This window comes from Sphaeramia orbicularis, chromosome 7 (genome assembly GCF_902148855.1).
Source record: "Sphaeramia orbicularis chromosome 7, fSphaOr1.1, whole genome shotgun sequence".
NCBI classification, from domain to species: domain Eukaryota; kingdom Metazoa; phylum Chordata; class Actinopteri; order Kurtiformes; family Apogonidae; genus Sphaeramia; species Sphaeramia orbicularis.
In genome coordinates, this window is record NC_043963.1 from 19463567 (window position 1) to 19490153 (window position 26587).

General features: G+C 36.5%; 1 protein-coding gene across 1 annotated transcript in view; it reads left to right on the forward strand.

Moving 5' to 3' along the window:
- Nucleotides 1–584: 584 nt before the first annotated feature.
- tp73 (tumor protein p73) overlaps nucleotides 585–26587 on the forward strand; it is a 45234-nt gene continuing 19231 nt past the window's right edge. The window contains exons 1-2 of the mRNA XM_030139119.1: nucleotides 585–892; nucleotides 4441–4689. Coding sequence (XP_029994979.1) covers nucleotides 872–892; nucleotides 4441–4689 — 270 coding nt within the window. The 5' untranslated portion in view covers nucleotides 585–871. The remainder of the gene's footprint in view (nucleotides 893–4440; nucleotides 4690–26587) is intronic.

Below are 26587 nucleotides of genomic sequence, written 5' to 3' on the forward strand. Positions count from 1 at the left end.
TTCAAGAAATCTTACCGAGATCATTTTCACTTGTTCCATTACAGATTTTTTTGCTTGAATTAAGCCAAAAAAAAAAAAAAAAAATCTTAAATTAAGTCCAAAAAAAAGTTACTCTTTAGGTGATTATGTCTTATTTTAAGTGTGATGAGATATTTGGACTAGAAATGAGAAAAATACACTTGGTAAGAGTTTGATTTTTGCAGTGTTTAGGCATAGAAACTGAAAATGCCACAAATAAGCATAAAGAATACCAACCAGAAACTATAACTAAATGACATTAAATGACTCATTACTAATGTTTAAACATGCTGATTGCTGCTGATTTAATGCTGTGCTGATATGCTATACTGGCTTTGTGGGGGTCTGACCCTTGAACCCTTGTTCTTTCATGTGTTTTCCTTCTTGCCTATCTCTTTCTTTCTCTCTCTCTTTCTCTCTCACGCTCTTTCTCTCTCTCTGTCAGACCAGACAGTGTTTACTTAGTGCAGGCCTTCACAAGGTGTTTTGGAGCATGTGTGTACATGCGCCCCGGCATTGCCGTCTATGTCCGGGCATGCCATAATTAGAACGTCGTACCATTTTTTGGGTTCCCATCCCTCTTTCCCTCTGTTCTTCTCTCCCCTCGTCTCAGTCTATCGTTTCTCTCTCTCCACACCAGTCCTCACTTTTTCCCGTCAGCACCGTGTAAGTGTCTGACTTTGTGTGTGTGTGTGTGTGTTGTGTGTGCATGTGTGTGTGTGTGTGTGTGTGTCCACTGATGCACGCCTCTCTTAAACTCCTGGGTTAAGCCATGGTCCTAGACTCTCTTTGCTTTTCTGTGTTTGGACGTTACTGACTGAAGAGTGTACATATGAGACCAAAGCAGTAGAGGATGTACTACGTGAAAAAGAAGGTAAATATTCAGTTGTTTTTTTTTGCTCCCATGGCAGCAGTTGTGTTTGTGTGTGTGTAATGCTTTGCTTACTTCAGTGTCGTCATTGTCAGATAATTGAAACACGTGCGTTGAATGAAACTGTGAGCGATGAGTCTGTGATTTTGTCAAATTTTGAGCTCTGGATTATTTCTGTTTTTTCAAAGTTAATATTGGATTTTGAAATGTGTATGAGCTTAGAAAGTAATTAACCAATGTTGATTAATATAGCAGAAGATAGTAACCTGGTTAACCACACATTACTGTTTGTGTTTTTGTTGAAATTGACAAATTGTATAAAAATCAGTGAAAAATACAACCGACACAAAGCAGTTTTCCTTTTCCAGCAGCTTCTGTTGTGAGTACGCACATAAGCGCAGCATACATGGGCCTCACAGAGCGTTCACTTTGACAGGTGTGTCACTACACACACCTCAGTGAAACAAATCTTCCCTCCTCTCCAACACAGCAGAGAGGACAAGAGGGGAATGGCAGGCAATTAGCCAAAGCGCAGATTAAGCCTGTGTTTTACAACTTATGTAGCCCCAAGGAGGCTACTGTGGTGGATCTGACTGCACACACACTGACACACACACACATGTTCACATTAGAGCTGGGCAATATATCAAATATACTCAATCTATCACTGTGAGGAATGTAGTAAATGAATAAACTGTGGATGTGGAGCTGCTTTTACTTTTCTTGCCTCTCCCTGTCATGCATATCATAGACAAAAGTTTTCCCACTGAGTTTAAATGTGATTTATTGAAATTTAGAAAATGCATGTGTAAGAAAATACTTTTGGCTGCAACTGTAGAGATATGACAAACAGGGCAACTTCCAGCAAAACTATGGTATTTTATAGAGAGCATTGCATCATGGGTTGTTTGTAGCATTAATATTGCTAGGCTGCTGAGTGTTTTAAGTCTGTTTATAGTGATTTGTTCAATTCTGTTGGCATCAAAAGTGTTCATTTGCTCCATTCTAAGTTCAGGAGTTTATCTGTCATGTTTTACTGACAGTAAAGTTGTATATTTTGGGCTTACAAGTGTAAAATGAACCCACAGAATTGAACAGTTTGAGACGTATATATTGCATCTCCCAGTATTCAGACAAAAATACACTGTTGCCCATGAGATGATTGGGACAATGGGATTTATACTTTAGAAATAAAATGGAACTACGACTCAGTATGCAATCAATCTACATGGTCAAAAGGGATTAAATAAGTATAAATAGGAATAAAAAGCAGAATGTGTCTGAAAACTAAATTATTCCAACTTTATGAGCTACAGTATACATAGCATGGAAGTCTATAACCTATCTATATATACATATTGTTTCATTTAGTACCCATTATTTTATATTTTATTTAGTTGCAAGCATATTTAATATAGAGAATACATGTGTGCATTGTTATATATAAAGAAATATAATATCTGTTGGACCAGATGAGGTTTCCAAGAACAACACAATACAGGCATAAAAATAGAAAACAGAAAAATAACTATTTTATATACCTAACTATCATTGTAGCTGGTCAAAAGTGATTACCAATGTGTAGAAATTGGAATAAAAAGAGTGTCTGAAAACTAAATTATTCCAACTTTATGAGCTACAGTGTACATAGTATGGAAGTCTATAGCCCATCTACTGTCTCAATTAGTACCCATTATTTTATATTTTATTTAGTTGCAAGCGTATTTAATGTAGAAAATAGACGTGTGCATTGTTATATATGAAGACATATAATATCTGTAGGACCAGGTGAGGTTTTCAAGACCAACACATCTAGGCATAAAAATAAAAAACAGAAAAATGACCATTTTATATAATTAACTATCATTGTACCTGGTCAAAAGTGATTACTGATGTGTAGAAATTGGAATAAAAAGAGTGTCTGAAAACTAAATTATTCCAAATTTATGAGCTACAGTGTATATAGCATGGAAGTTTACAGCCTATCTATATATACACAGGTACTGTCTCCTTTAGTACCCATCATTTTATATTTTATTTAGTTGTAAGCGTATTTAATGTAGAGAATACATGTGTGTATTGTTATATATAAAGAAATATAATATCTGTTGGACCGGATGAGGTTTCCAAGAATCCAGGCATAAAGATAGAAAACAGAAACATAACCATTTTATATACCTAACTATCATTGTAGCTGGTCAAAAGTGATTACCGATTTATAGAAATTGGAATAAAAAGAGTGTCTGAAAACTAAATTATTCTAACTTTATTGGCAACAGTCTACATGGCATGGAAGTCTATCGTCTACTGTGTTCTTTACTACCCATTATTTTACATTTTATTTAGTTGTAAGCATACTTAATGTAGAAAATACATGTGTGTATTGTTATATACAAAGAAATATAATATCTGTAGGACCAGATTAGGTTTTCAAGAACAACATATATAGGTAAAAAGATAGAAAACAGAAAAATAACCATTTTATATACCAAACTATCATTGTACCTGGTCAAAAGTGATTACCGATGTATAGAAATTGGAATAAAAAGAGTGTCTGAAAACTAAATTATTCAAACTTTATGAGCTACAGTGTATATAATATGGAAGTCTACAGCCTATCTATACATACAGATACGGTCTCCTTTACTACCCATGATTTTATTTTTTATTTAGTTGCAAGCATATTTAATGTGGAGAAGATATGTGTGCATTGTCATATATAAAGAAATATAATACCTGTAGGACAACACATACAGACATAAAGATAGAAAACAGAAAAATAACCATTTTATATAATTAACCATCATTGTACCTGGTTAAAAGTGATTACTGATGTGTAGGCATTGGAATAAAAAAGTGTCTGAAAACTAAATTATTCAAACTTTATGAGCTACAGCGTACATTGCATGGAAGTCTATAGCCCATCTACTGTCTCCTTTACTGCTTATTATTTTATATTTTATTTAGTTGTAAGCATATTTAATGTAGAGAATACATGTGTGCATTGTTAAATATAAAGAAATATAATACCTGTAGGACAACACATACAGGCATAAAGACAGAAAACAGAAAAATAACCATTTTATATAATTAACCATCATTGTACCTGATCAGAAGTGATTACTGATGTGTAGAAATTGGAATAAAAAGAGTGTCTGAAAACTAAATTATTCAAACTTTATGGGCAACAGTGTGTTTTGAGATCTTTTCTTTTCTGTATTTCCCAGCAAATAGTGCACACACAAAAGTTTAACCATATAATTTCAGTCAAAAACAAGACAAAAGTGGCCAGCATCCACCATGACCACCTTTACACACACACACACACACACACACCTACACACACACACACACGGTTCTGGACCCTTTAGCCCACAGCTCTACCTTCCTTCAGTGTAATCTGACCTCCGTTAAAGCCTCCCTAGCCCCTATCTCTCCTGCACCTCTACCTGTGTCCTCCCTCCATGTCTCTCCTCCCTCCCTCCCTCCCTCCCTCCCTCCCTCCCTCTTGGCGTCCCTCATCCTCTTCCCTCTATTCCCTCTCTCCCCAGTCCCAGTACAACTTGCTGAGCAGCAGCATGGAGAGCCTGGGGAGCCGAGCGACGTCCGCCAGCCCCTACAGCTCCGAGAACGCCTCCTCGTCGGCCGTGCCCACCCCCTCGCCCTATTCCCAGCCCAACTCCACCTTCGAGGGCCTGTCGCCTGCCCCGGCCATCCCCTCCAATACCGACTACCCCGGACCGCATGCCTTCCAGGTGTCCTTTCAGCAGTCCAGCACTGCCAAGTCTGCCACATGGACCGTGAGTACACACACTTTTTTTGGTTTTGGCATGTAGTGTGTGTCTGTGTGTGCAGAAGTGGGTGTTTTTTTTGTTGTTGTTTTTTTCTTCTTCAACTTTCACTCTGTCGGTCTCTGCCTTCCGAATAACAGTCTTTCACATAAAAAAAAAGCACATGCACAAAGACACTCTTCACACTCTCTTGTACCCACGCTTTCCTTCAAGTCAGTGCATGTGCAGGCGTGTTACCTACAGGAGAAAGTAGTAGATCATTCAGTGATTCATCTTGTTGTCTACTTATCTCTTGTCATCAAATTTAGCGTCATGAATGCAAGGGAACGGACAATTAAAGCTCTCAATCTATCATCCAGAAACATTGTTTGACTCTTCCAAGACTTCCAAAGTAATTTTTTGTTTCTGAGACTCATTAGAAACTACAAGTAAAACAATTAATCAGTTACCTGTGAGTATCAGTATCAGCAGAACTGGGCTCTGACAGTGACTGATGACTACTATCAGATTTGGTTTAACCCTTAAAGACCTAGAACTTTTTTTTTTTCCTCCATATGTAACTTTTCCTAAGGGATTTATCACCATGTATACTAATATTATCCTTTGCATTTTGCATTTTTCAGTGAAAATCGTGTATTTTCAGGTTTATTTAATTTATTGATCATATAGAGGTTCATAAAAGTATTAGTTAATTCAAAGGTTATTATGTCAGAACAAAGTAAAGTCAAAAAAAGGTTAATTTTTCAGCAAAATTTATCATTAACATAAAAATAAGCATTTACAAGTGCTGTTCATTTTTATTTTATTTTTTTTACATTTCAAAAATTTCTTTCGTCAAGCTACTGTGAAGGCTCTGAATGTCCAAAAAAAGACATGATGCTAATGAAACACTGAGAAACTGTATTTTACCTGAATTATTTCAAAGTATTGATAGGTTTAATGACTCCAAAGTAATTAAACAATTTGGCTGTTTAGGTCTTTGAGTGCTGAGGGCAAATAATATGATATTTCTTCGGTTTTGATTGTTTAATAGTATCCAGGTTGTAATCAAGGCAACTAGACCTAATTTATTTTTGTTTTTTAGAATGGAAATGGAATGGAATGTCTTTATTGTCATTGTACAGGTACAACGAAATTAAAAAGTGCAATCATCCTAGGCGCCATAAAATAAGTATAAATAATGTATATAAAAGAGTATAAAAACTAAAATATAAAAGGAAAACGCTGATGGCATAAATACCTAAAAAGCAGCATAAAAAAAGAGTGTTACTAGAAGTATAAAAGACAGATAAAACATCATTATATACTCTGGACAACATTCAGCATTCCATACAATTAATTAATGTCCAGCAGTATTCAGTGCAATTATGGCCCTGGGATAAAAACTGTTTTTTAGACAGTTTGTGCTGGCTTTTAGTGTTCGGAAACGTCTGCCAGAAGGTAAAAGTTCAAAAAGTGGAAAGCCAAGGTGGGTTGCATCTCTGATGATATTCCGTGCCCCCCTGAGACAGTGGGAACTGTAGAGGTCCTCCTGGGAAGGAAGGGGGCAACTGGTGGTCTTCTGGGCCATGGTGATGACCCTTTGGAGCGCCTTCCTGTTCGCTGCCGTACAGCTCGAATACCAGTTGTTTTAGTTGTTAATATTACTTTTGACATTTTAGCTCCTCTAATAGAAACTTTCCACACACTTTCCAACCATCATCATCGTTTCCATTACATGCATCAGCGGCGAACACACAGTAGCAGTAGCTGCAAACGCCGGAAGTTACAGATTGTAGAAAGTTTGAGAGTTACTGTAAGAGCACTACGCACAAACACACACATTGAGACGCAAATAAAAAACTACCTTGTGATGTGATGGTGGCGACAGACAGGTGAAATGGGAGCTATGTAATTTGTCATGACCTGATGAGAAGACCCCTTCTGGAAAGGTGTTACCTCCGACTGTCACACAGTTGACCTCTCTGAAACAAGAGAAACAAGAGACAAACGGCGCTTCCTTCAATCCGGGTGTTTATGTGTGAGTGTGAGTGTGGGCCGGGGTCTTTATGTGAGGCCTGTGATTGACTGCGGGGCTCCTCTGTCGCTGTGTTTGTTCGGAGTAACCATGCGTGGTGGACTCCTTTACTCAGTGATGTAAGAAGATCCCCCTCTGGACGTTAGAGCGCTGGTCTTTGACCTGCTCCTTTTCTTCCGCTCTCTCTTTCGTTCTCTGGTCTTAACACACACTCACAGCTGTCACCTCTGGCGCCTAAACACTCATCCTATTCTCCTCTCAAATCTGTCTATCATCTCCTGTAGCTCACTTCCATCCACTCAGGTGTTTCTCAGAGAACTAGATTTACAGAAAGCAAGGAAAACACATAGAAATCACTTAGATGTTTTGTCTGAAAAGTAACTGCAATTTATGAGCTTATGCAAAAACCTCTTTTAACTTACACTTTGTTTAATACTATCTACAGTGGTGTGCAAAAATATTACAACACTTGTCAAATCTTAAGAAACTGGTGGTTGATTTGTTCCCAGAGCCTGAATTTCACTTTTTTGCCACTGAAAAAAGTAAAGGCAAAAGTACTAAGAATATTTCACCTACAAATTTATCAGTCCAGTCCTTTTTTTTTTTTTTTTTTTTTACATTTTACTCTAATATTTAGTGAGCCCCCCCTTGGGAACAATCACAGCAGCACATTTGTCTGGCATTGTGTCAATGTATTTTCTGAGAGTTTCAATCCCAATGTCATTCCACACTCTCAGAAGCTCATTCCACAGTTTCCTTAGATTGTTGCCAAGGGGGGCCACACTAAATTTTAGAGTAAAATATATATAAAAAAAAAAAAAGCTCTGGACTGATAAATTTTTAGGACAAAATATTCTCAGTACCTTTACTTTTACCTTTTGCAATGGCAAAAAAAAAGTGAAATTCAGGCTCTGGGAAAAAAATAAGCCACCCGTTTTTTTAAGATTTGACAAGTGTTGTAATGTTTTTGCACACTACTGTGTATCTTTTCAACATTACAGTGTAAAACAATAGTCGCTTTTCCATTGGACATCTGCGCAAAACTTTACCGATATTTACTAAATGTAGAAAAAACAGAAGTGTGTAATGTAGGTTTTTCCATTAAATCACAAATGCGATGATTTGTTTATTAAGTATCGCAAGATGACACGAGAAGTCATTCCATAAACATGGCGACGAATGTAAATATGGTGTTGATTTACAGATATATTCATTATTATTATGTATTACCCCTCTATCTCACACTAAATTAAAAAACTAGAAGCACTCAGAGATTCTATACCTCCGCCAAGGCAGATCAGTGGCCCCCATAAACCCCCCAACCCCGATCACCACCAAAATTTAATTATTTATTCCTTGTGCCAATATCAACATTTCCTGAAATTTTCATCCAAATCCATCCATAACTTTTTGAGTTATCTTGCACACGGACAGACAAACAAACAGACAGACAGACAAACCAACACCGACAAAAACGTAACTTCCTTGGCGGAGGTAATGATTGGGTTTCCTGGTGTGTCCACACATACTGCAACATGTTTCTTCTTCTTTACTTGTTGTAATGTACGTCAACATCCATTTTCTTAATTCACCTGACTCTAGTTGCGAAAAAAGGTCTTTCCATTGCCGTTTTGCATGATATACCATTTGTGCTACGCCTGAAAAACCCACTCTTGCCAGCATAAAAACTTTTAATCGAAAAATGAGACTTTTGGCGAAACTGTCGTTTTTTCCATTAGGTAAATTTTTATGCGCAAGTTATCTTTGCGCAATTTGAGAGTCAGTGGAAAAGCGACTATTGACTCAGCTTATATTAACCCTTTATAGGCCACTCATAGCAATACTTCAAAATTCAAAATGTCGTGTGTGTTAGTGTGTCATTGGAGGACATAAAAAGACTTTATTACTTTTGTGAAATTGTTCCCAATTTTTTATTGTCATATAGAAAATCGAGGTCAGTGAAGTTACCATATTTGGTTCCTTGCACATAAGTGGCCAAAAAAAAATAAAAAAAATCCAAGAAGTATACATGAAAAATACAACAAAAACACATGTAAGGTGAAAGGAACATGTATTTTAGAACCTTAGAACAACATTTTTAGAACAATAGACCAACATCAGTACTGATCCAGACCCCTGTCCACATTCACATTCTCCCTTTGAACATCATTCCTTACATTAGTACCATTACTTTATGGTACCTAACAAAGCAGGTGCACTCACTGTTCGTGCAGAGGTGGACCTTACAGACCCTGGAGACCACATTGGACCTGAGATTGGTGACTCACTGTCCTCACTGGAACTGCTGCTGCTACTAGGGTTGCCAACTGTCCCTTGAAAAAAGGAATTGTTTCGTATTTAGAAACAAAAGTACATGTCCCGTATTGAGCTGAAAAGGGACACACTTTTTCACACACACAAAAAAGGCAAAATAAATTCATCAGGTAATTGGGTTGGCCGGCTCTGCCAATTAGGTGTCCGTTATGTTTTTTTCAAGTAGTTGGCAACCCTAGCTGTCACTGTCTTGTAATGTGTGTGGAAATTACCAAAAATAGTCACTTGCCCGATAAAGGGTTAATTGACTACATTACCTCAAACATTTCCAACATTGTTCATATTCAGATACATTCGTACATACAGTATATTCAATATATCACCTTATTTGGTCGCTTTTCACTGGCATCAAATACCCTTTATAAATGCTAACATTCAACTGTAGATGTGGCAAATTCATTTGAGCGAAATGACGTAAAATGACCTAACAGGGAGTGTTTAAGGGCTTTAGCTTTGATTACATGGTCCATTTGCTGTGGCATTATGCAATGGCAGTTTCCTTAAGTTTTGGACACGTAATGTTGTTTATCCCAGATCTGAACAACTGAAGCAACTCCAGACATAACACTGCCTCCATAGGCTCGTACTACAGGCCCTATGCATGATGGGTAATCACTTCATCCACCTCTCTTCACTCTGAACTAGGGTCAGTCTGGAGCTTTTTCCACTGAAACACAATCCAGTATTTATGCTCTTTATCAAACTAGTGGTTGTTTAAGAAATGAGAAGTGACTCCCTGAAACTTATTAATCACAACAGTAATTATCCAATACAAGGATTTGATCTAATTGCATAGTTAAATTCAGAAGGGGACTTTTTTTTTCTCTGGTTGTGTATGTCATTAAACATAATGCATATAAAACATAAATGCATTGCCTCATCTGTAAACATGATTTCTACCTTTAAGCAGCAACTGTAGTGGAAACAACAACTCCCATGATCCCACTCTACTTTACATCATTAAAGGAGTGATATTTTGCTTTTTTATATGGAATTATGCATTTTAAAACATTTCCCTGTGGTCTACATAAACTGTAAATGCTATGCTTGGGTCTGAATTCTTCATTAACCCTTATGTGCTGTTCAGATTTTTGTTATTCAGCCAGTGTTTATGGGTGTTGTAGGTTTATGATTCAACATAATCAAACAATGTTATGTTAAAATACGCACAGATGTTTACTTCAGCCCAGTTACAAGCAACATAAAAAGCATATATGTTTAACATTTGCCTTTGCTAGATTACATTTATGAATTAAAGTGCTACTTGTTTTTAGTTTTTTTTAATAAAATGTATTGTAATCAAGATATGAGAGGAAAAAATTCATAAAAAAAAAAATTACTCATCATTTTTCTTTGAATAAAAAATGAAAACGGGTCCCACAGACCCAAACACTATACAAGGGTTAATTCAACTCCACAGGTCCATCTTCAACCCTATTTCTGAGTAACGACACCAGAAAGGTCATTTTGAGCGCTGGCCCTTTAAATGCACATGAGCCACTTCACGCCCCACCCCCTTCAGGTTGTTGACTGTGCTTTCTGTCGCGTTCAACCACTTGTATTCATTAATACAACCAACAGATGAACATTTTAGGTAATTGGCTCCAAGTTTTGACATATTTTCAGTATGGACTACAACCACTGCTGCTGACAAACAATTATGTCGTATTCATAGAAATGTTCGTCGGAAGTTTTGACCTTATATGTGCAAATGTCGTGATGTAACTAGTTATAGACATAACAAATTAAGCAGGAATTAAAACAGGTTGTAGAGATCCACTCGATTTTTGCTAAAATGAATATAAAGATAGCTTTGCAGCACCTGGAGGGTTCAAATTCAAACTTTATGAACTATTAGGGTCCAAATACACTAATAAATGAACCATAGACTAATAAAAGTGGGTTTAGCAAAATATGACCCCTTTAAGTCAACATCGACTGTCAGCCATTGCATACTATATGTTTAACCCTCAGGTGTCCACAGTCACAGCCCAGTGACTCAAACACATGACATTTTCAACATGTCGTAGTGTCGGAAGTCGGTCACGTAGACCACTGGGGACAATTGCATTCAAATGTGCGAACTTGAAACACTCTCCCACTTTTTTATTTGATGTTGATAGAGTAAATACAACCAGAGATATGATGGTTTGAAAGTGGAGCAAACAAGCATGAAGAAAAGTATGAAAATGAGGTGGGGGGGGCATTATATTTCTGACCATATCTTCGTAATTTTTTGTCATTTTTCAAAATGGAAAAAAACTGGATAAATCTGCAGATTCTAATCCACAGACTGCATTAGCATTATAGGTAAGGGTGAGGATGACCCCCACCTGAACCAGATGCAAAAACCGGGAGGACCGTGGGTGGGGGGAGAAAACCAGAGAAAATGCCTCTGTAAAGATATGCTTCTATGTCCAATATTTGAGTATAGTTTTAATTTATTACAATTTTGATTTTATATACCTAATATTTGGAACCAATTTTCACTTTTAAAGTCTTTGAAAAAGTTCGTTAAGCATCTCTGTGTTATTTATGCAATAAATTATACACATTTTTCAAATCAGATTTTAGATTTTTGGTGTGTTTTTTGGCCTTTTGTGTTGATATAGTAGGTTAAAGTGAAAAAATTAAATAGACAGATGAGATAGATGAAGTTGTGCTGAAAAAAAAAAACAAAACCCAAACATGGGTATAGTAAACATTTCTTTATATAGTATATAAAGGCAAAATCAAAAGTACTGAAAAATGGCCAAAATAGGCTCAGATCCCTAAGGGTTAATAATAATTCTCCATTTAACAGGATAGACATACTAAAAGAGATCCCCACTGACAAAACTAGACAACTTTAAACAGAGAAAAAGAGGGAAAAAAATAATAACACAAAAACAAGCTGCATATTTGAGCTGTACTTGCATGTGTGGTTGTGTTTGGAGGTGTGTGTATTGCAGTCATTGTATACTGTTTAAAGTATTAATATAAATGGGGTGTGTGTGGGGGGCAGAGGATTGTGTGTATAAGTGTGTGTGTGTGTGTGTGTGTTTGTGTGTATATAATGACTTGCTGAAGATGGAGTAGTCAGAATGACGGCCAAAATAGGCTCAGACCCCTAAGGGTTAACTGCTACTGTTTCTAAATTAAATGAGCTCTTCTGCCTTTAAAACGAACATTTCTAAATTCTCTCACCACACTCATCCTCCAGTTTGGAAGATACATAAAATCACATTCAGTACACGCACAAAATAAATTTTTTCAAACGCACCTCATGGTTCAGTGTCTTTACTTGTACTACAGAACCATGCACACCCATTTTCCTCTGTTGCAACCAAATAATCTCTTCTTATGAGCTTTGGACAATTATGATAATTTAATAAACAAAGACAGCTTAAATCCACCTGTCTGAGCATTTTAGTTTTTTTTTTTTTTTTTTTTCCACTGAGACACAAGAAACAAAGAAATGTTTGATGGCCACACAATGTAAAATACAGATGATGAGGTTAGAAAAAAAAAAGATTGTGAGGAAACCAGTGATTATTCAGATCATTATTCTAGTGCCATTAAACAGACGGGATTAGAATAAGAAAAAAAAAAAAAAAAAAGAAAACCCAGACAACTGCTCTCATCTTTACGGCCTTATTGTAAAGCTTTTTTATCTTTTATCTTTTATCTTGCATACCTGACTTTAAGACTGGCTTAAGAAGAGGAGTCTAAGTGGTATTTTACATACCTACAATGTGACTAGAGGTCATAATAAAGAGGGGACTGCAATTAGATAGTTTAATTCTCTTTTTACGGTACGCAACCTCAATTTTAATCACCTCTTTCACACCAAAATGTACCTGAGGCTGATCAAACTATTAAGAGAATGTACATTTTTTGTGTGATCTCTAGTGACATTTTTGTCTCGTACCAAGATATTTTCACTTAGATGTTCGTACATTTGTTGCTATCACCGCTGTCGGCTGATGCTAATCTGCTACAAGACGACAAATAAACTATCAATTCTCTGAGATAAATATGCTATTGTTAAAAATCCCTTGAAATGGGAAAATCATGAACTAATGTAATGTAAATGTAAACAGCTGAAAGGTTCTTGAGTTTATCTACGTTCCTCCATGTGGTTGTTTTTGACTGTTCCTGAGTTCTGACAGACTTTGGAAAAACAGTATTTTCCTACCGTGCACCATAGTCGTGGAATAATCTTCAAAAAACTGTTAAGCTACAAACATTCATTTCTGGAAATGATTTTAAAAATATCATGGAGAATGCAGTGAAGGAGGAATGTCACTGTTTTTCTTGATGCCATTATGGTTGAATAGTTGTTCTTGTGTTTTATTGTTCATTGTGTATCATGTATGTGTTTTGTATTGTTTGGACTTTGTATGGATGCTACCTTGGCCAGGTCTTCCTTTGCACAAGAGATTTCTGATCTCAGTGGGACTTCCTGATTAAATAAAGATAAAAATAAATGAACTAGAAAAGCACTTGGAGAGCGCAGACTTCCGCCAAGGCAGATCTGCCCCCCCCCCCCCCCCCGCCTTCCTTAGATTGTTGCCAAGGGGGGTCACACTAAATATTAGAGTAAAATGTAAAAAAAAAAAAACAACAAAAGGACTGGACTGATAAATTTCTAGGTGAAATATTCTCAGTACCTTTGCCTTTACCTTTCGCGATGCCAAAAAAAAGTGAAATTCAGGCTCTGGGAACAAATAAGCCACCAGTTTATTAAGATTTGACAAGTGTTGTAATATTTTTGCACACCACTGTATATCATTTCAACATTATAGTGTAAAACAACAGTCGCTTTTCCATTGGACATCTGCGCAAAACTCTACCGATATTTATGAAATGTCGAAAAAACACAAGTGCGTAATGTTGGTTTTTCCATTAAATCACAAATGCGATGATTTGTTTATTTATTATCGCAAGATGACACGAGAAGTCATTCCATAGACATGGCGACGAACGTAAATATGGCGTTGATTTACAGATATATTCATTATTATTATATATTACCCCTCAATCTCGTACTAAATTTAAAAAATGATTGGGTTTCCTGGTGTGTCCACACATACTGCGACATGTTTCTTCTTCTTCTTCGCTTGTTGTAACGTCCATCAACATCCGTTTTTTAATACACCTGATTCCAGTTGCGAAAAAAAGTCTTTCCATTGCAGTTTTGTGTGATATATCATTTGCACTACGCCCGAAAAACCCCCTCTTACTAGCACAAAAACTTTTAATCAAAAAATGAGACTTTTGGTGAAATTGTTATTTTTCCATTAGGTAAATTTTTACGCACAAGTTATATTTGCGCAATTTGAGGGTCAATGGAAAAGCGACTAATGACTCATCTTATATTAACCCTTTATAGGCCAGTCATAGAAATACTCCAAAATTCAAAATGTCAGCCTTAGTGTGTCATTGGAGGACATAAAGAGACTTTATTACTTTTGTGAAACTGTTCCCAATTTTTTATTGCGCCCCCCCCCCCCCCCCCCCCCCCGATCATCACCAAAATTTTATCATTTGTTCCTTGTGCCAATATCAACATTTCCTGAAAATTTCATGAAAAACAAAACAGACAAACCCCGATGAAAACATAACCTCTGCCGTTTCACTTGGCGGACGTAATAAATAAATAAATAAATATATAAAACCTAAACCAAATAGAGCTAGTTTTTGAGCACCGTTGCAGTACATAAATAAGTTTCTCCTAATGCACCAGGCCGCATGAGGGTTCATTTGTGTTTATGACATGCATGCACATGGGTGTGTTTCATGCAAAATTCACGCCGGTCTCTGTTTGAACACGCTTGAGAAAAGATAACTATGTCAACCAGCCTGAGTCACTTTGTTTGGGATGAAGGAGTTAACAGGCTTTGGCTCTCTGGTGGATTTCTTGTAGCCTGAGGCAGTGGGGAATGCCAAATGCCATAGGGGTATATTGACTATAATCAGTAATCCCGCCATCCTCCGTCCCCACCCCTCCACTTCACACTAAAAAAGCGGGTGGCACGCCGTGTTTTGGGAGATTACGGGGATGGTAGTGTCTCGTCACACCAAGCATTTCGTGTTAAATCCCCTCTTCTGAGGCTGTCAATGATATGATGGACAGGACTCCTGAGAATGTTTGTAGCTACTCCCCAGTCTACGTCTACTTCGCATGCCAAAGGAGATGAAAAGTGGGACGCATGGAAGACAAGAAAATAGCTTATTACTCATCTTTAACTGCAGAAATTCCCAAAATGTGAGCCATGACCCACTGATGACCTGTTAAGTCACTAGTCGCTTTTCCATTGACCCTCAAACTGCGTAAATATAACTTGTGAATAAAAATTTGCCTAATGGAAAAACAACAATTTGTTTGATTAAAAGTTTTTGCGCTGGCAAGAGGTGGTTTTTCGGGCATAGCGAAATTGGTATATCACACAAAATTGCAATAGAAAGACCTTTTTCCGCAACTAGCACGTGAATAAAAAAAATGTTGACGGATGTTGCAACAAGCGAAGAAGAGTTTTAAAAGACACACCAAGAAACTGAATCATTTTTTAATTTAGCACGGGATAAAGGGGTAATATATAATAATAATGAATATATCTGTAAATCAACGTGATATTTATGTTCGTCGTCATGTTTACGGAATGACTTCTCATGTCATCTTCCGATAATAAATAAAAAAATCATCGCATTTGTGATTTAATGGTTAAAAACGACATTACGCACTTCTGTTTTTTCGACATTTAGTAAGTATCGGTAAAGTTTTGCACAGATGTCCAAAGGAAAAGCCACTACTGTACGAGGGCTGTTCAATAAGTTCATGGCCTCACCCAGAAATACCGGTTGTTATAATACAGGATGTTACATTCTTTCGTGATGGGATAGTGATGCTCGAACATCGATGGACCAAGTGCATTGCTGTAAATGGAGATTATTTTGAAAAATAAAATATAAATTATCAGTCTGTGTTGTTCTGTTCTGGGTGAGGCCATGAACTTATTGAACAGCCCTCGTAGATGTAGAAGGTCATTTACATTGAGGCTTTTCTCGTAAAATTCATACTTCGCATTGCAAACATCGTAATATATTTATGAATAAAGGTTCAGTGTGTAATATTTAGCGGTGAAATTACAGACTACAAAGCTTTCACCTTCCCTCACCTTCCAATGTGATGACCGCTAAAATCACAAAACGTCCTTCATTCAAGCCAGTGTTTGTTTTGTCTGTTTTAGGCTTTTTGGTCAAGGAGATGTTAACTCTAACGACCCTCAATGACAGTTCTGTAGGTGATGGGGACGTACCTACAGTAATATCATTGAGGGTACGGTAGGAGATGGTAACACCGCCATAAAATGAAGAAGACGACTAATAAAGGCAGAATATGAATGTTGTTTTCCATTTATGTGTGATTTCACCTAAAGCCCCTTAAATCATACACACTGGACCTTTAAGGATCTTTCAAATAAAATGTTTTATTTTTATTATTGTTATAATTTTGGGTCAAAACACGGTATTCAAAATCTCTCTGATGGGACATTTTAGAGACAATTTGACAGATTAGTTTCGTTAAATGACCTATATTTTTACTTTTAATTCCATTTTTGTTTTAGGTGGACCATAAGGGATTATCCAAAATAAGGAAGCACTTAATATTGAAATATATGTTGGAATGGCAATCAATTAAAGTTCGCTCTCTGATGGGACATTACTGTGTTTTGACCCTTTTTAATTTTTTTTTTTTTTTTTAATTGAACCTTTATTTTACCAGGATATATCCCATTGAGATTAAGAACCTCTTTTACAAAGGAGTCTTGGCCAAGATTATTATAAATAAAACAATCAAACTACTAAAAAAAAAGGACATCACTAGTGGCTTTTCCATTGGACATCTGTGCAAAACTTTACTGATATTTACTGAATGTCAAAAAAAACAGATGTAATGTCGGTTTTTCCATTAAATCACAAATGCGGTGATTTGTTTATTTATTATTCCGAGATGACACGAGAAGTCATTCTGTAAAGATGGCAACGAACATAAATATTTTATTGATTTACAGATATATTCTTTATTATTATATATTACCCCTCTATTCCAAACTTAATAAAAAAAGATTCGGTTTCCTGGTGTGTCCACACATACCATGGCATGTTTGTTTTAAAACTCCTCTTTTTCGTTTGTTGCAACATCTGTCAACATCTGTTTTTTTATTTTTGTTCACATTATTCTAGTTGCAAAAAAAGGTCTTTCCATTGCAGTTTTGTACAATAAACCAATTTCACGACCCCCAAAAAACCACCTCTTACCAGCACGAAAACGTTTATCGAAAAATTAGTTTTGGCAACTTTTTATATGCAAGTTATAGCTGCGCAATTTGAGGGTCAATGGAAAAGCAACTTGTGTTCTTCATTTATCAGAATTTCTTACCTTTAACAGGAAGTTGTAATTGATGTTGCGCTTTATCAGTAGCAGGGAAAGAGCTATGAAACAAACAGATTTGTCAAAAGTTCTTGCACAGAAGTTGTTCAGTTTGTAAAATAAAAAACATATGATGACATACTTTAGATTAGTCTGGTGTTGATCAGGCTTGTGTTTAAAGGTGTGCGTGGGCTGCAGAGGATGCTTACATTTCACAGTATTTTTGAGTTCAGGAATGGCTGTGTTACTGCGTTTCCACACACTAAATCACCCAGACCCGTGGTAAGCCTGTCGATAATCCTAAATTCCCCCTCCTGTTTCATCAGGAATTCTTGGCCCTTAAAGATGACTCCTCGTCTTCGAAGGAGGCGAGCGTCACCGTGACTGGAAATAAGATCTAACACCTCCTCCTTGTCAAATAATAAGACCTCTTTCCATACACTCAGACATTATGTGTTTACGTGTGTGTGTGTGTGTGAGCATGTACAGTATGTGTCGGGGCTGGGGGGTGGGAGGGGGTGTGACGCGGTGGGTGTGCAGGCTCCAGCATGCACGGTGCGGCGGCTTGTCAGAAGCTGCTCTTCCCAGCTATTAGCCTCTCTCCGTTAGGACGCAGGTCTCAACACGCCCTGCACAATGCTCGACCCCCTTCCTTTTTCCTCACGCATCATCCTTGGCCGCATTGTCGTCATCCTTCCACCTGAGCATCAGATCTGTGAAAACTTACCTGAGGAGACTTTTGGTACAATTGGATTTTACAGGCAACATAATCAGTACAGGGTCTAAAAAAGTCTTAAAGGGGTCGTTTTTTGCTAAACCCACTTTTATTAGACTTTTGTCCCAGTCACAAACTGGGACAAGACTTCAACAATCATAAGACCGACTAGTCCATTCGCTCGACAATAACTGATTCAGGAGTTATTATATAGCTTCAAAATTGTTTCTCTATTAGCATTTAAAGGGGTTGTATTTTGCTAAACCCGCTTTTGTTAGTCTTTGGTTCATTTATTTGTGTATTTGGACCTTAATAGTTCTTAAAGTTTGAATTTGAACCCTCCAGGTGCTGCAAAGCTATCTTTAAATTCATTTTGGCATTAAAACGGGTTATAGAAATCCACTCTATTTTGAGTGGATTTCTACAACCCGTTTTAATTGCTGCTTAATTTGCGACATCTATAACAGTTACGTCTATAACAGTTACGTCACGACATTTGCTCATATAAGGTTAAGACTTCCGACGAACATTTCTCCAAGTACGACATAATTGTTTGTCAGCAGCAGCGGTTGTAGTAAAAACTGGAAATATGTCCAAACTTGGAACCGATTACCTAAAATGTTCAGTTGTTGGTTGAATGGGACAGAGCAGCACAGACAACAACCTGGAGGGGGTGGGGCCTGAAGTAGTTCATTTGCATTAAAGGGCCAGCGCTCAAAATTTTCTTTCTTTCTTTCTTTCTTTCATCTCAAACTTTGAAGTAAAAAAGAAAGGTTTTTTGCTGTGGCCTTTTGTGGTGCAATGGCTGCTACGTCAGTACAACGGAGTATTTGGAGGCGGAGTCAGGAGTGGTGGGATAGTGATGTTAGCGGCTTCACTGACACAGACTTCATTCAGAATTTTTAAATGACAAGAAGAACCTTTAAATACTGTATATCTGTGACCGCCTCTCCATAACACTCTCACAACAAGACGCTCATCTCCGGTGACCTATATCTGTTCTCAAGCATGTTGCAGTTGGGCTGTACTGGCATTTCAGTGACGTAAAGGTGGGATAAATGCGACTTGGCCATTCAGACTGATGTCGCATTGCAAAATATCCAATATGTATCGGATTTAGAACCACATATGAAAGTGGCCTGGGTCGGATTTGAAAAAAAAATCGGATTTGTGCTGTTCAGACTGTCTTTAACAGGTCAGATACAGGTCAAATAGCGGCAAAAAATCGGATTTGGGCCACATTAGGCTGCAGTCTGAACGTAGCCTTAGTTCAACTAGGAAAGTGTCTGAAAATATAATTATTCCAATTTTATCCAATCCAACTTTATTTATAGTGGACCAAAGTGCTGTACAGAAGAATAAAAGCACACTACAAACTAATAAAACCATTAAAAACATTAAAATCAAATCAAATAAAACAAGTTAAAATATAAAAACAGAAGCAAAATGTCAACATTGCACGAGTGTTAAAAGGCCAAGGGGAACAGGTGGGTTTTAAGAGGAGATTTAAAAATTTGATGAGGAAAAGTGTATTAAAACTAGGGATGCACTGATACCACTTTTTTCCAGACCGAGTACAAGTACGAGTACTTACATTTGAGTACTTGCCGATACTGAGTACCGATACAAGTACTTAATAATCCCATTCCAGTTGTTAGTTCCTTTTGTAAATGTGCTTTATTGTCGTTGTCATTAGTCTGACTGGAAAAAAGTGCTGCTACTGACATTTAATCTGTTGGAATGAACGTTTCTCGATTAATCCAGCAGGGGGCGCCGCTCTGAATTAACCATACCAGACAAATACCACGAAGAAGAGTAAAGTTTTTTGAGAAGAAGAAGAAGAAAGTCAGTAATAACAAACATGGAAATGACAGAGGCAACACTAATGTGATACTAATACTGCAGCTGCACCGCTCCGTACTCCCGGTGTCTGACTCTGTCTGTTTACGCATCCGCCAGCGCCTGGAAAATGGATGGAATGTACGCAGAGGACGGACAGAACGCTGCATCCGTATCTGTCTGTGTCTTTAACGTTACTTGCAGTCAGCGTTACTTTTATCACCATCATTTATTTTGAAAAATCTCCACACTCTTCAGACTCCCCACACATTATTCCTCCTCCTCGTACCTGCTGCACTGAACTGTGAATGTCACATGGCCGTAAGTGGTATCGGTGAAGTTGTATCGGATTACTTTTACGAGTACGAGTACACACACTGAGTATCGGAGCCGATGCCCGATACTCGTATCGGTATCGGAGCATCCCTAATTAAAACAGTCACCGTTTTATGCCTCTCTACCAATAAAACAACATGGCAGCCTCCGCAACCCATCTACCGTCATGTTTGAGCTTCACTTTTCCATATCGTCTCATCTTTAAATGCTTCTTTCGGACAAAAAAGGACAGAGCTACAGGAACAAGGAGTGCATTTTCAACTGATATTTTTCTCTTGATTTCTTGAGTTTGAAGTGTCCAAAGCAGAGCAGACAAAATGAAGCAATTACATCTCTCCTTAATTTCCCAAAGTCTAACAAACAGTAATTACCCTCACATCAAAGACACTGTGGGAAATTCACACACAATTACAGACTGAACAGAAAAGCCAATGCAAACTGCATGGATGTCTCTCCGTGTGTGTGTGTGTGTGTGTGTGTGTGTTTGTTTGTGTCTGTGCAGCTGCGTATGTGTGTAAATGTATTCGATATTTGGACAGTTAAGCAGATTTGCGGTGGGCAAGTTTTTGCGTGTATGTGGATGACAGTCTGGCAATTATCACTCTGTCTCCAGAAGCCTGTCAGGACCTGTCTCCACTGGTCCACCGAGCAGAGAGGTGTGGATGAGTAAGTGGATGGAGGGACCAAATGATGGAAGAGTATATCAATCCTTATGTGATTCATCATTTAACCCTTTAGGCGCCAGAGTTTGGATTTTTTATGTTAAATTTTGATATCAACAATTGGAAAAGTTGTAAAGGCATACTGTAAATGAGGAAAATATTGGGTATGATACGAAGTTTATGATGAGATGAGGTACGAGTTATGGTATATCACTCTAGTTTCCGTTCCATAGACCGATTACAAGATGGCTGACTATATACAAGACCTGATTTTAAGGATTTTTACATCAATATCTGTATTTTTACTAAGAAAATATTTGACTTTAAAAATGCGCTACTGTCTTAAGAAATGTCCAGTTCATAGCACTACCTGAATAGCACATCATTGGTATCATTAGTATTACTGAATAAGTGGTGCCAGGCACAACAAACCCCGCCCCTCACACATATTTCACCCATTATAAGTAAATGGGAAGATTTAAAAAATTCATAAAAAATTTTAACTTTGACGTACTGTTCCCAAAATGTAATGAGATCTATTCTGGGTCACTGGCAATCTATAAACCAAATTTGGTATGAATTCAAATAATAGCTTTGCTGCTACAGACATGTGAAATTTTTCCTATTACAAGTAAATTGGGAAAAAAAAGATTTAAAAAAATTCATTAAAAATTGAAACTTTGATATACTTTTCCCAAAATGTAATGATATCTTTTCTGGGTCACTGGCGATATATAAACCGAATTTGGTATGAATTCAACCAATAGTTTTGCTGCTAGAGTGTTAACAAACAAACAAACTGAGCCAAAAGCAATACCCCTTGAGAAAAGAACATTGACTTAAGTACTAGTGACTTCTAATCCATCCAGCTCAGTGTTAAAACTGACAAAAATATTGTTGAAAAACATTTAAACTGCAGTTTTCTTATTTCATTTGACAGTGAACTTAAAGGCATGTCATGAAGGTTTTATGATAAGAGTTATATTATAGTGTATTATAGATATTTAATTTTAACTGCAAACATATACTGGTTCCAAATAGCGTATCATCAGTAAAAACATATTGGCAAATCGCTAACGTTTGCATAAGTTATCAAGGTGCACTCAAAAATAAAATATTTCCAGAAAAAATGCAACAACTTTCTGTAAAAACTAACATTAATGCTTATATTTTGTTGAACTTTGGCAGGTTGTTATTATTAGTTTAACCCATAAAGACCCAGTGCTCCTTTTGCGGTAGTTCCCAAAAAAAATTGTCAGATTTAACCTTTTTAAAGTGATTTATCACCATTTATTATTATATTATCCTCTGTATTTTGCATTTTTTTCAGTGAAAATCATATATTTTCTTATATTTAATTTACTGATCATGTACATGTTCATTAAAGCTCTGATCAAAGTTGAGGGTTATATCAGAAACTGATAGAAAAAGTGACTTTCTCAGCAAATCTATCATTAACTGAACATAAAACAAGTGTGTCCATCCACTGTCATTGATCCAACTCCATGGGTTTTACTGGTGAATCAATGTTGTCGAAGATGACGGTGTTTCCATGGTAACTACGGAGCCTCTGAACGTCCAAATGGGTCATATGTGATGACCATGAAAAGATGATAAACTGTATTTTACACCAATTATTTACGTGGATTGATAGAATTAGTGGATCAGCAGTTATTAAACATTTTATATCAGTAGATGGTTTTAATTTGGGTCTTTATACATTAATATCTCAAACGTACATTTATCAGGATTGAGCTCAAACCAGTTACCGTCTGTGTCGGCTCCACATTAAATTTAAAGGGCTTCCTAACATTTTCACCCTCTAATCCATGTGTAAACCTGCTTTTATGTCTTCTTCCCTTGTGAAACTACCTGTTCTTAAAGATTTTCCACTTGACTGGCAGAGTAAATAATCTCTCTGTTAGTAGTGATTGTTCTTCCATCATCTTTATGTCCTTCGTCTCCTTTTCTTTTTCGCTCTTTTCTGTGTCCTCGGATGAATCCTTCACTCAGCATCTCTTGTCTGTACAGGAAGATTCATATCAGATCAGTCGTCTTCCTTTATAAATGTTGTACCTCGCCTCTGACAATGATACATGGAGCTGAACCCTGTGTGTGCATGTGTGAGTGTGCACGCCGGTGTGTTCTGGACAAGTTGAGACATTTCTTGTGGCACCCTAGAAGCAAAAACAGAAATTATTTCTGACTTTTACACTTGGAGTTGTTCAGAAACAAAATTATCAAGCCGCAGATCTTAACTGTTCCCACAACTGATCAATAGATGTTTTTCTTGGGTTTGTGAGCTACAAAACCCCAAATACATATCAACAAAATGTAACATGCACAGTAGCTTAGATCAGGGGTTTGTCTACGTTCAGAAACTAGTGTGATTAGTTTTATCATATTAACCCATAAAGGCCCAAACCTCGACCTGCGACCAAAACCATCAACTGAACTAAAATATTTAGTAACTGGTGATCCACTAATTGCATCAATACACGTAAATAATTGATGTTAAATGCAGTTCGTCATCTTTTCATGGTCATCAGATATGACCCATTTGGACGTTCAGAGGCTCTGTAATAACCGTGGAAGCACCGTCATCTTCTACAACACTGATTCACCAGTAAAACCCATAGAGTTGGATCAATAACAGTAGACAGTAGATGGAGACACTTGTTTTATGTTCAGTTAATGATAGATTTGCTAAGGAAATCACTTTTTCTATCAGTTTCTGATATAACCCTCAACTTTAATCAGAGCTTTAATGAACATCTACATGATCAGTAAATTTAATAAATGGAAAATACCTGATTTCCAGTGAGAAAATGCAAAATACCAAAGATAATATTATAATAAATGATGATAAATCACCTAAAAAAATGTGAAATGTGGAGAGAAATTTATTTGAGAATTACCACAAAAGTAGCTCTGGGTCTTTATGGGTTAAACTAATAATAACAACCTGTCAAAGTTTAACAAAATATAAGCATTAATGTTAGTTTTTACAGAAAGTTGTTGCATTTTCTCTGGAAATATTTTATTATATTAACCCATAAAGACCCAAACCTTGACCCGCGACCAAAACCAAGAAACTAAAATATTTAATAACTGCTGATCCACTAATTCTATCAATACATGTAAATAATTGGTGTAAAATACAGTTTGTCATCTTTTCATGGTCATCAGATATGACCCATTTGGATGTTCAGAGACTCCGTAGTTGCCATGGAAACAAAGTCATCTTCTACAACATTGATTCACCAGTAAAACTCATGGAGTTGGATCAATGACAGTGGATGGACACACTTGTTTTATGTTCAGTTAATGATAGATTTGCTGAGAAAGTCACTTTTTCTTCAGTTTTGTCTGTTTCTGATGTAATAATCCTCAACTTTATTCAGAGCTTTAATGAATATCTACATGATCAGTGAATTAAATACAGGAAAATACCTGATTTCCAGTGTGAAAATGTAAAATACCAAAGATAATATTAAAATAAATGATGATAAATCACTTAAAAAATGTGAATTCTGCAGAGAAATTTGGGAGAAATGGGATTTACCACAAAAGTAGCACTGGGTCTTTATGGGTTAAACTAGTAATGACAGCTTTATCAAAGTTTAACAAAATATAAGCTATAATGTTAGTTTTTACAGAAAGTTGTTGCATTTTTTTCTGGAGATATTTTATTTTTAAGTGCACCTTGATAGCTTTTGCAAACGTTAGCGATTTACCAATTTCATTTACCATTTATATGTTTGCAGTTAAAATGAAATATCTATAATACACTATAAAATAACTTATAAAACCTTTTCGAAATGACTTAAAGTTAACTGTCAAATGCAAAAAGAAAAATAAGATACATTTAATGATATATTTTGATCAAAATGTCAGTTTTTTTTTTTTCAGTTTTCTCTTTTTTTTTATACAATAACCCTCAACTTTAATCTGAGCTTTAATGAGCATCTATATAATCAGTATTTTAAATATTAGAAAATAGCTGATTTTTACTGGAAAATACAAAATACAGAGGATTATGTTGTAATAAATGGTGACAAATCACTTCATAAATGTTAAATATAGAGAAAAAAAAAATTTTTGGGAACAGACACACAAGCAGCACTGGGTTTTTATGGGTTAAATCACAGGTATTCTTGCACACAAATACAAAAACTACTATATTGAATGCTCTTTAGCAACATTTCTCTATCGTAAGATCATAAAAATTTACCTCTTTTCTCTTTAAAAATCACATTTTTACAATTACATGGGAGCAAACTGAAATATTAGCTTTCAACTAATAATAGCATGAAAAAGAAAAAGTCCCCACGTCTGTAAATAAGAAGACTGTCTGGCTGTTGCATCTTAGAAAATTATTTATTCATGGTATGGACGGGCTGTTGAGACTTGTCAGGCCAAGCTAGGTGGGAAAAAAGGTAATGTTATGCGCAGGTATTTTCATTGCCCTCGAGGGTGTGTGTTTGTGTGAGAGAGTTTGCAGTGTGAGTGTGGTTATAAGGGGCTTAGTAACGGTGTCACAACAAGGAATCCAAACAAATGGCAGCGTACGAAGGACTCTTTCCCAGACGTGATCTTTGTCTGAGAGCTCAAACATAAAACAATTATTTAATTATAACTGATAATTTAGACAATATCCAATCTTATCTTTTAAAATGAGATGAAAAAGGTAGAAGAGGTGTAACTTTAGTGAGTTTGGGGAAGGTACAAGTAGGGAAGGGTGAATGTAAATACTTGGGTAAATATTCACATTCAAGTGTTCATGAACAGTACTTAATTTTATAATATATTTTAAAATAAAAGCTGGAAATAAAGCTTGAGTGATCCATCCATTTTTCCCTGCTGCTTTCTACAGTCATCTACAAATTACTACTGACTAAAAAAAAAAAAAAAAAAAAAAAAAAATGGAAGAAAAGTACTCTTTGCAGATTTAGGGTGCATTTCTTCAATATAGCAAGTGTTGCGTTTATATTCAGGTCTCATGAAGCAAGTCCACACAGGACGACCGTCTCGTCAGTTTTTCCTGAAAGGTCCCTGTTTGATTTCTCCAGGGAAGATTTTGGAGAATTTGTGATTGTGTCGGGGCATGTTAAGACTTTTCATCTCTTGTCCCGGTGTCTTTGGATGCATCTCAGCTGCCAATCATACACACACAGATGCACATGCAGATATATATATATACAGATATATATACCTATGTGTATGTGTATAAACTATTGTGAACTAAGACACTTTAGAAACCCAGTCTGAAAGAGTATACATTTACATTTACATTTATGCATTTGGCAGATGCTTTTTTCCAAAGCGACTCACAGGGGAAAAACCAAAATAAAAGAAAAATACAAGAATACATTAAAGACATAAAACAGCTGTGCAATTAAAACAGAAGAATAAAAAAAGCAAAATGATAGACTAAAATACAAGAATAATAAAGTTTTGCATTTTCCATCCTTTTCTGGTTCATTTAGTCTGTCCTTTTGAAACTTGCTGTGTCCTCCACCAGCTGCTGCAGCGCGTTACTCTCCCAAACCCAGTCTGCTGGATAATAATCATTTATTCCTTCTAAT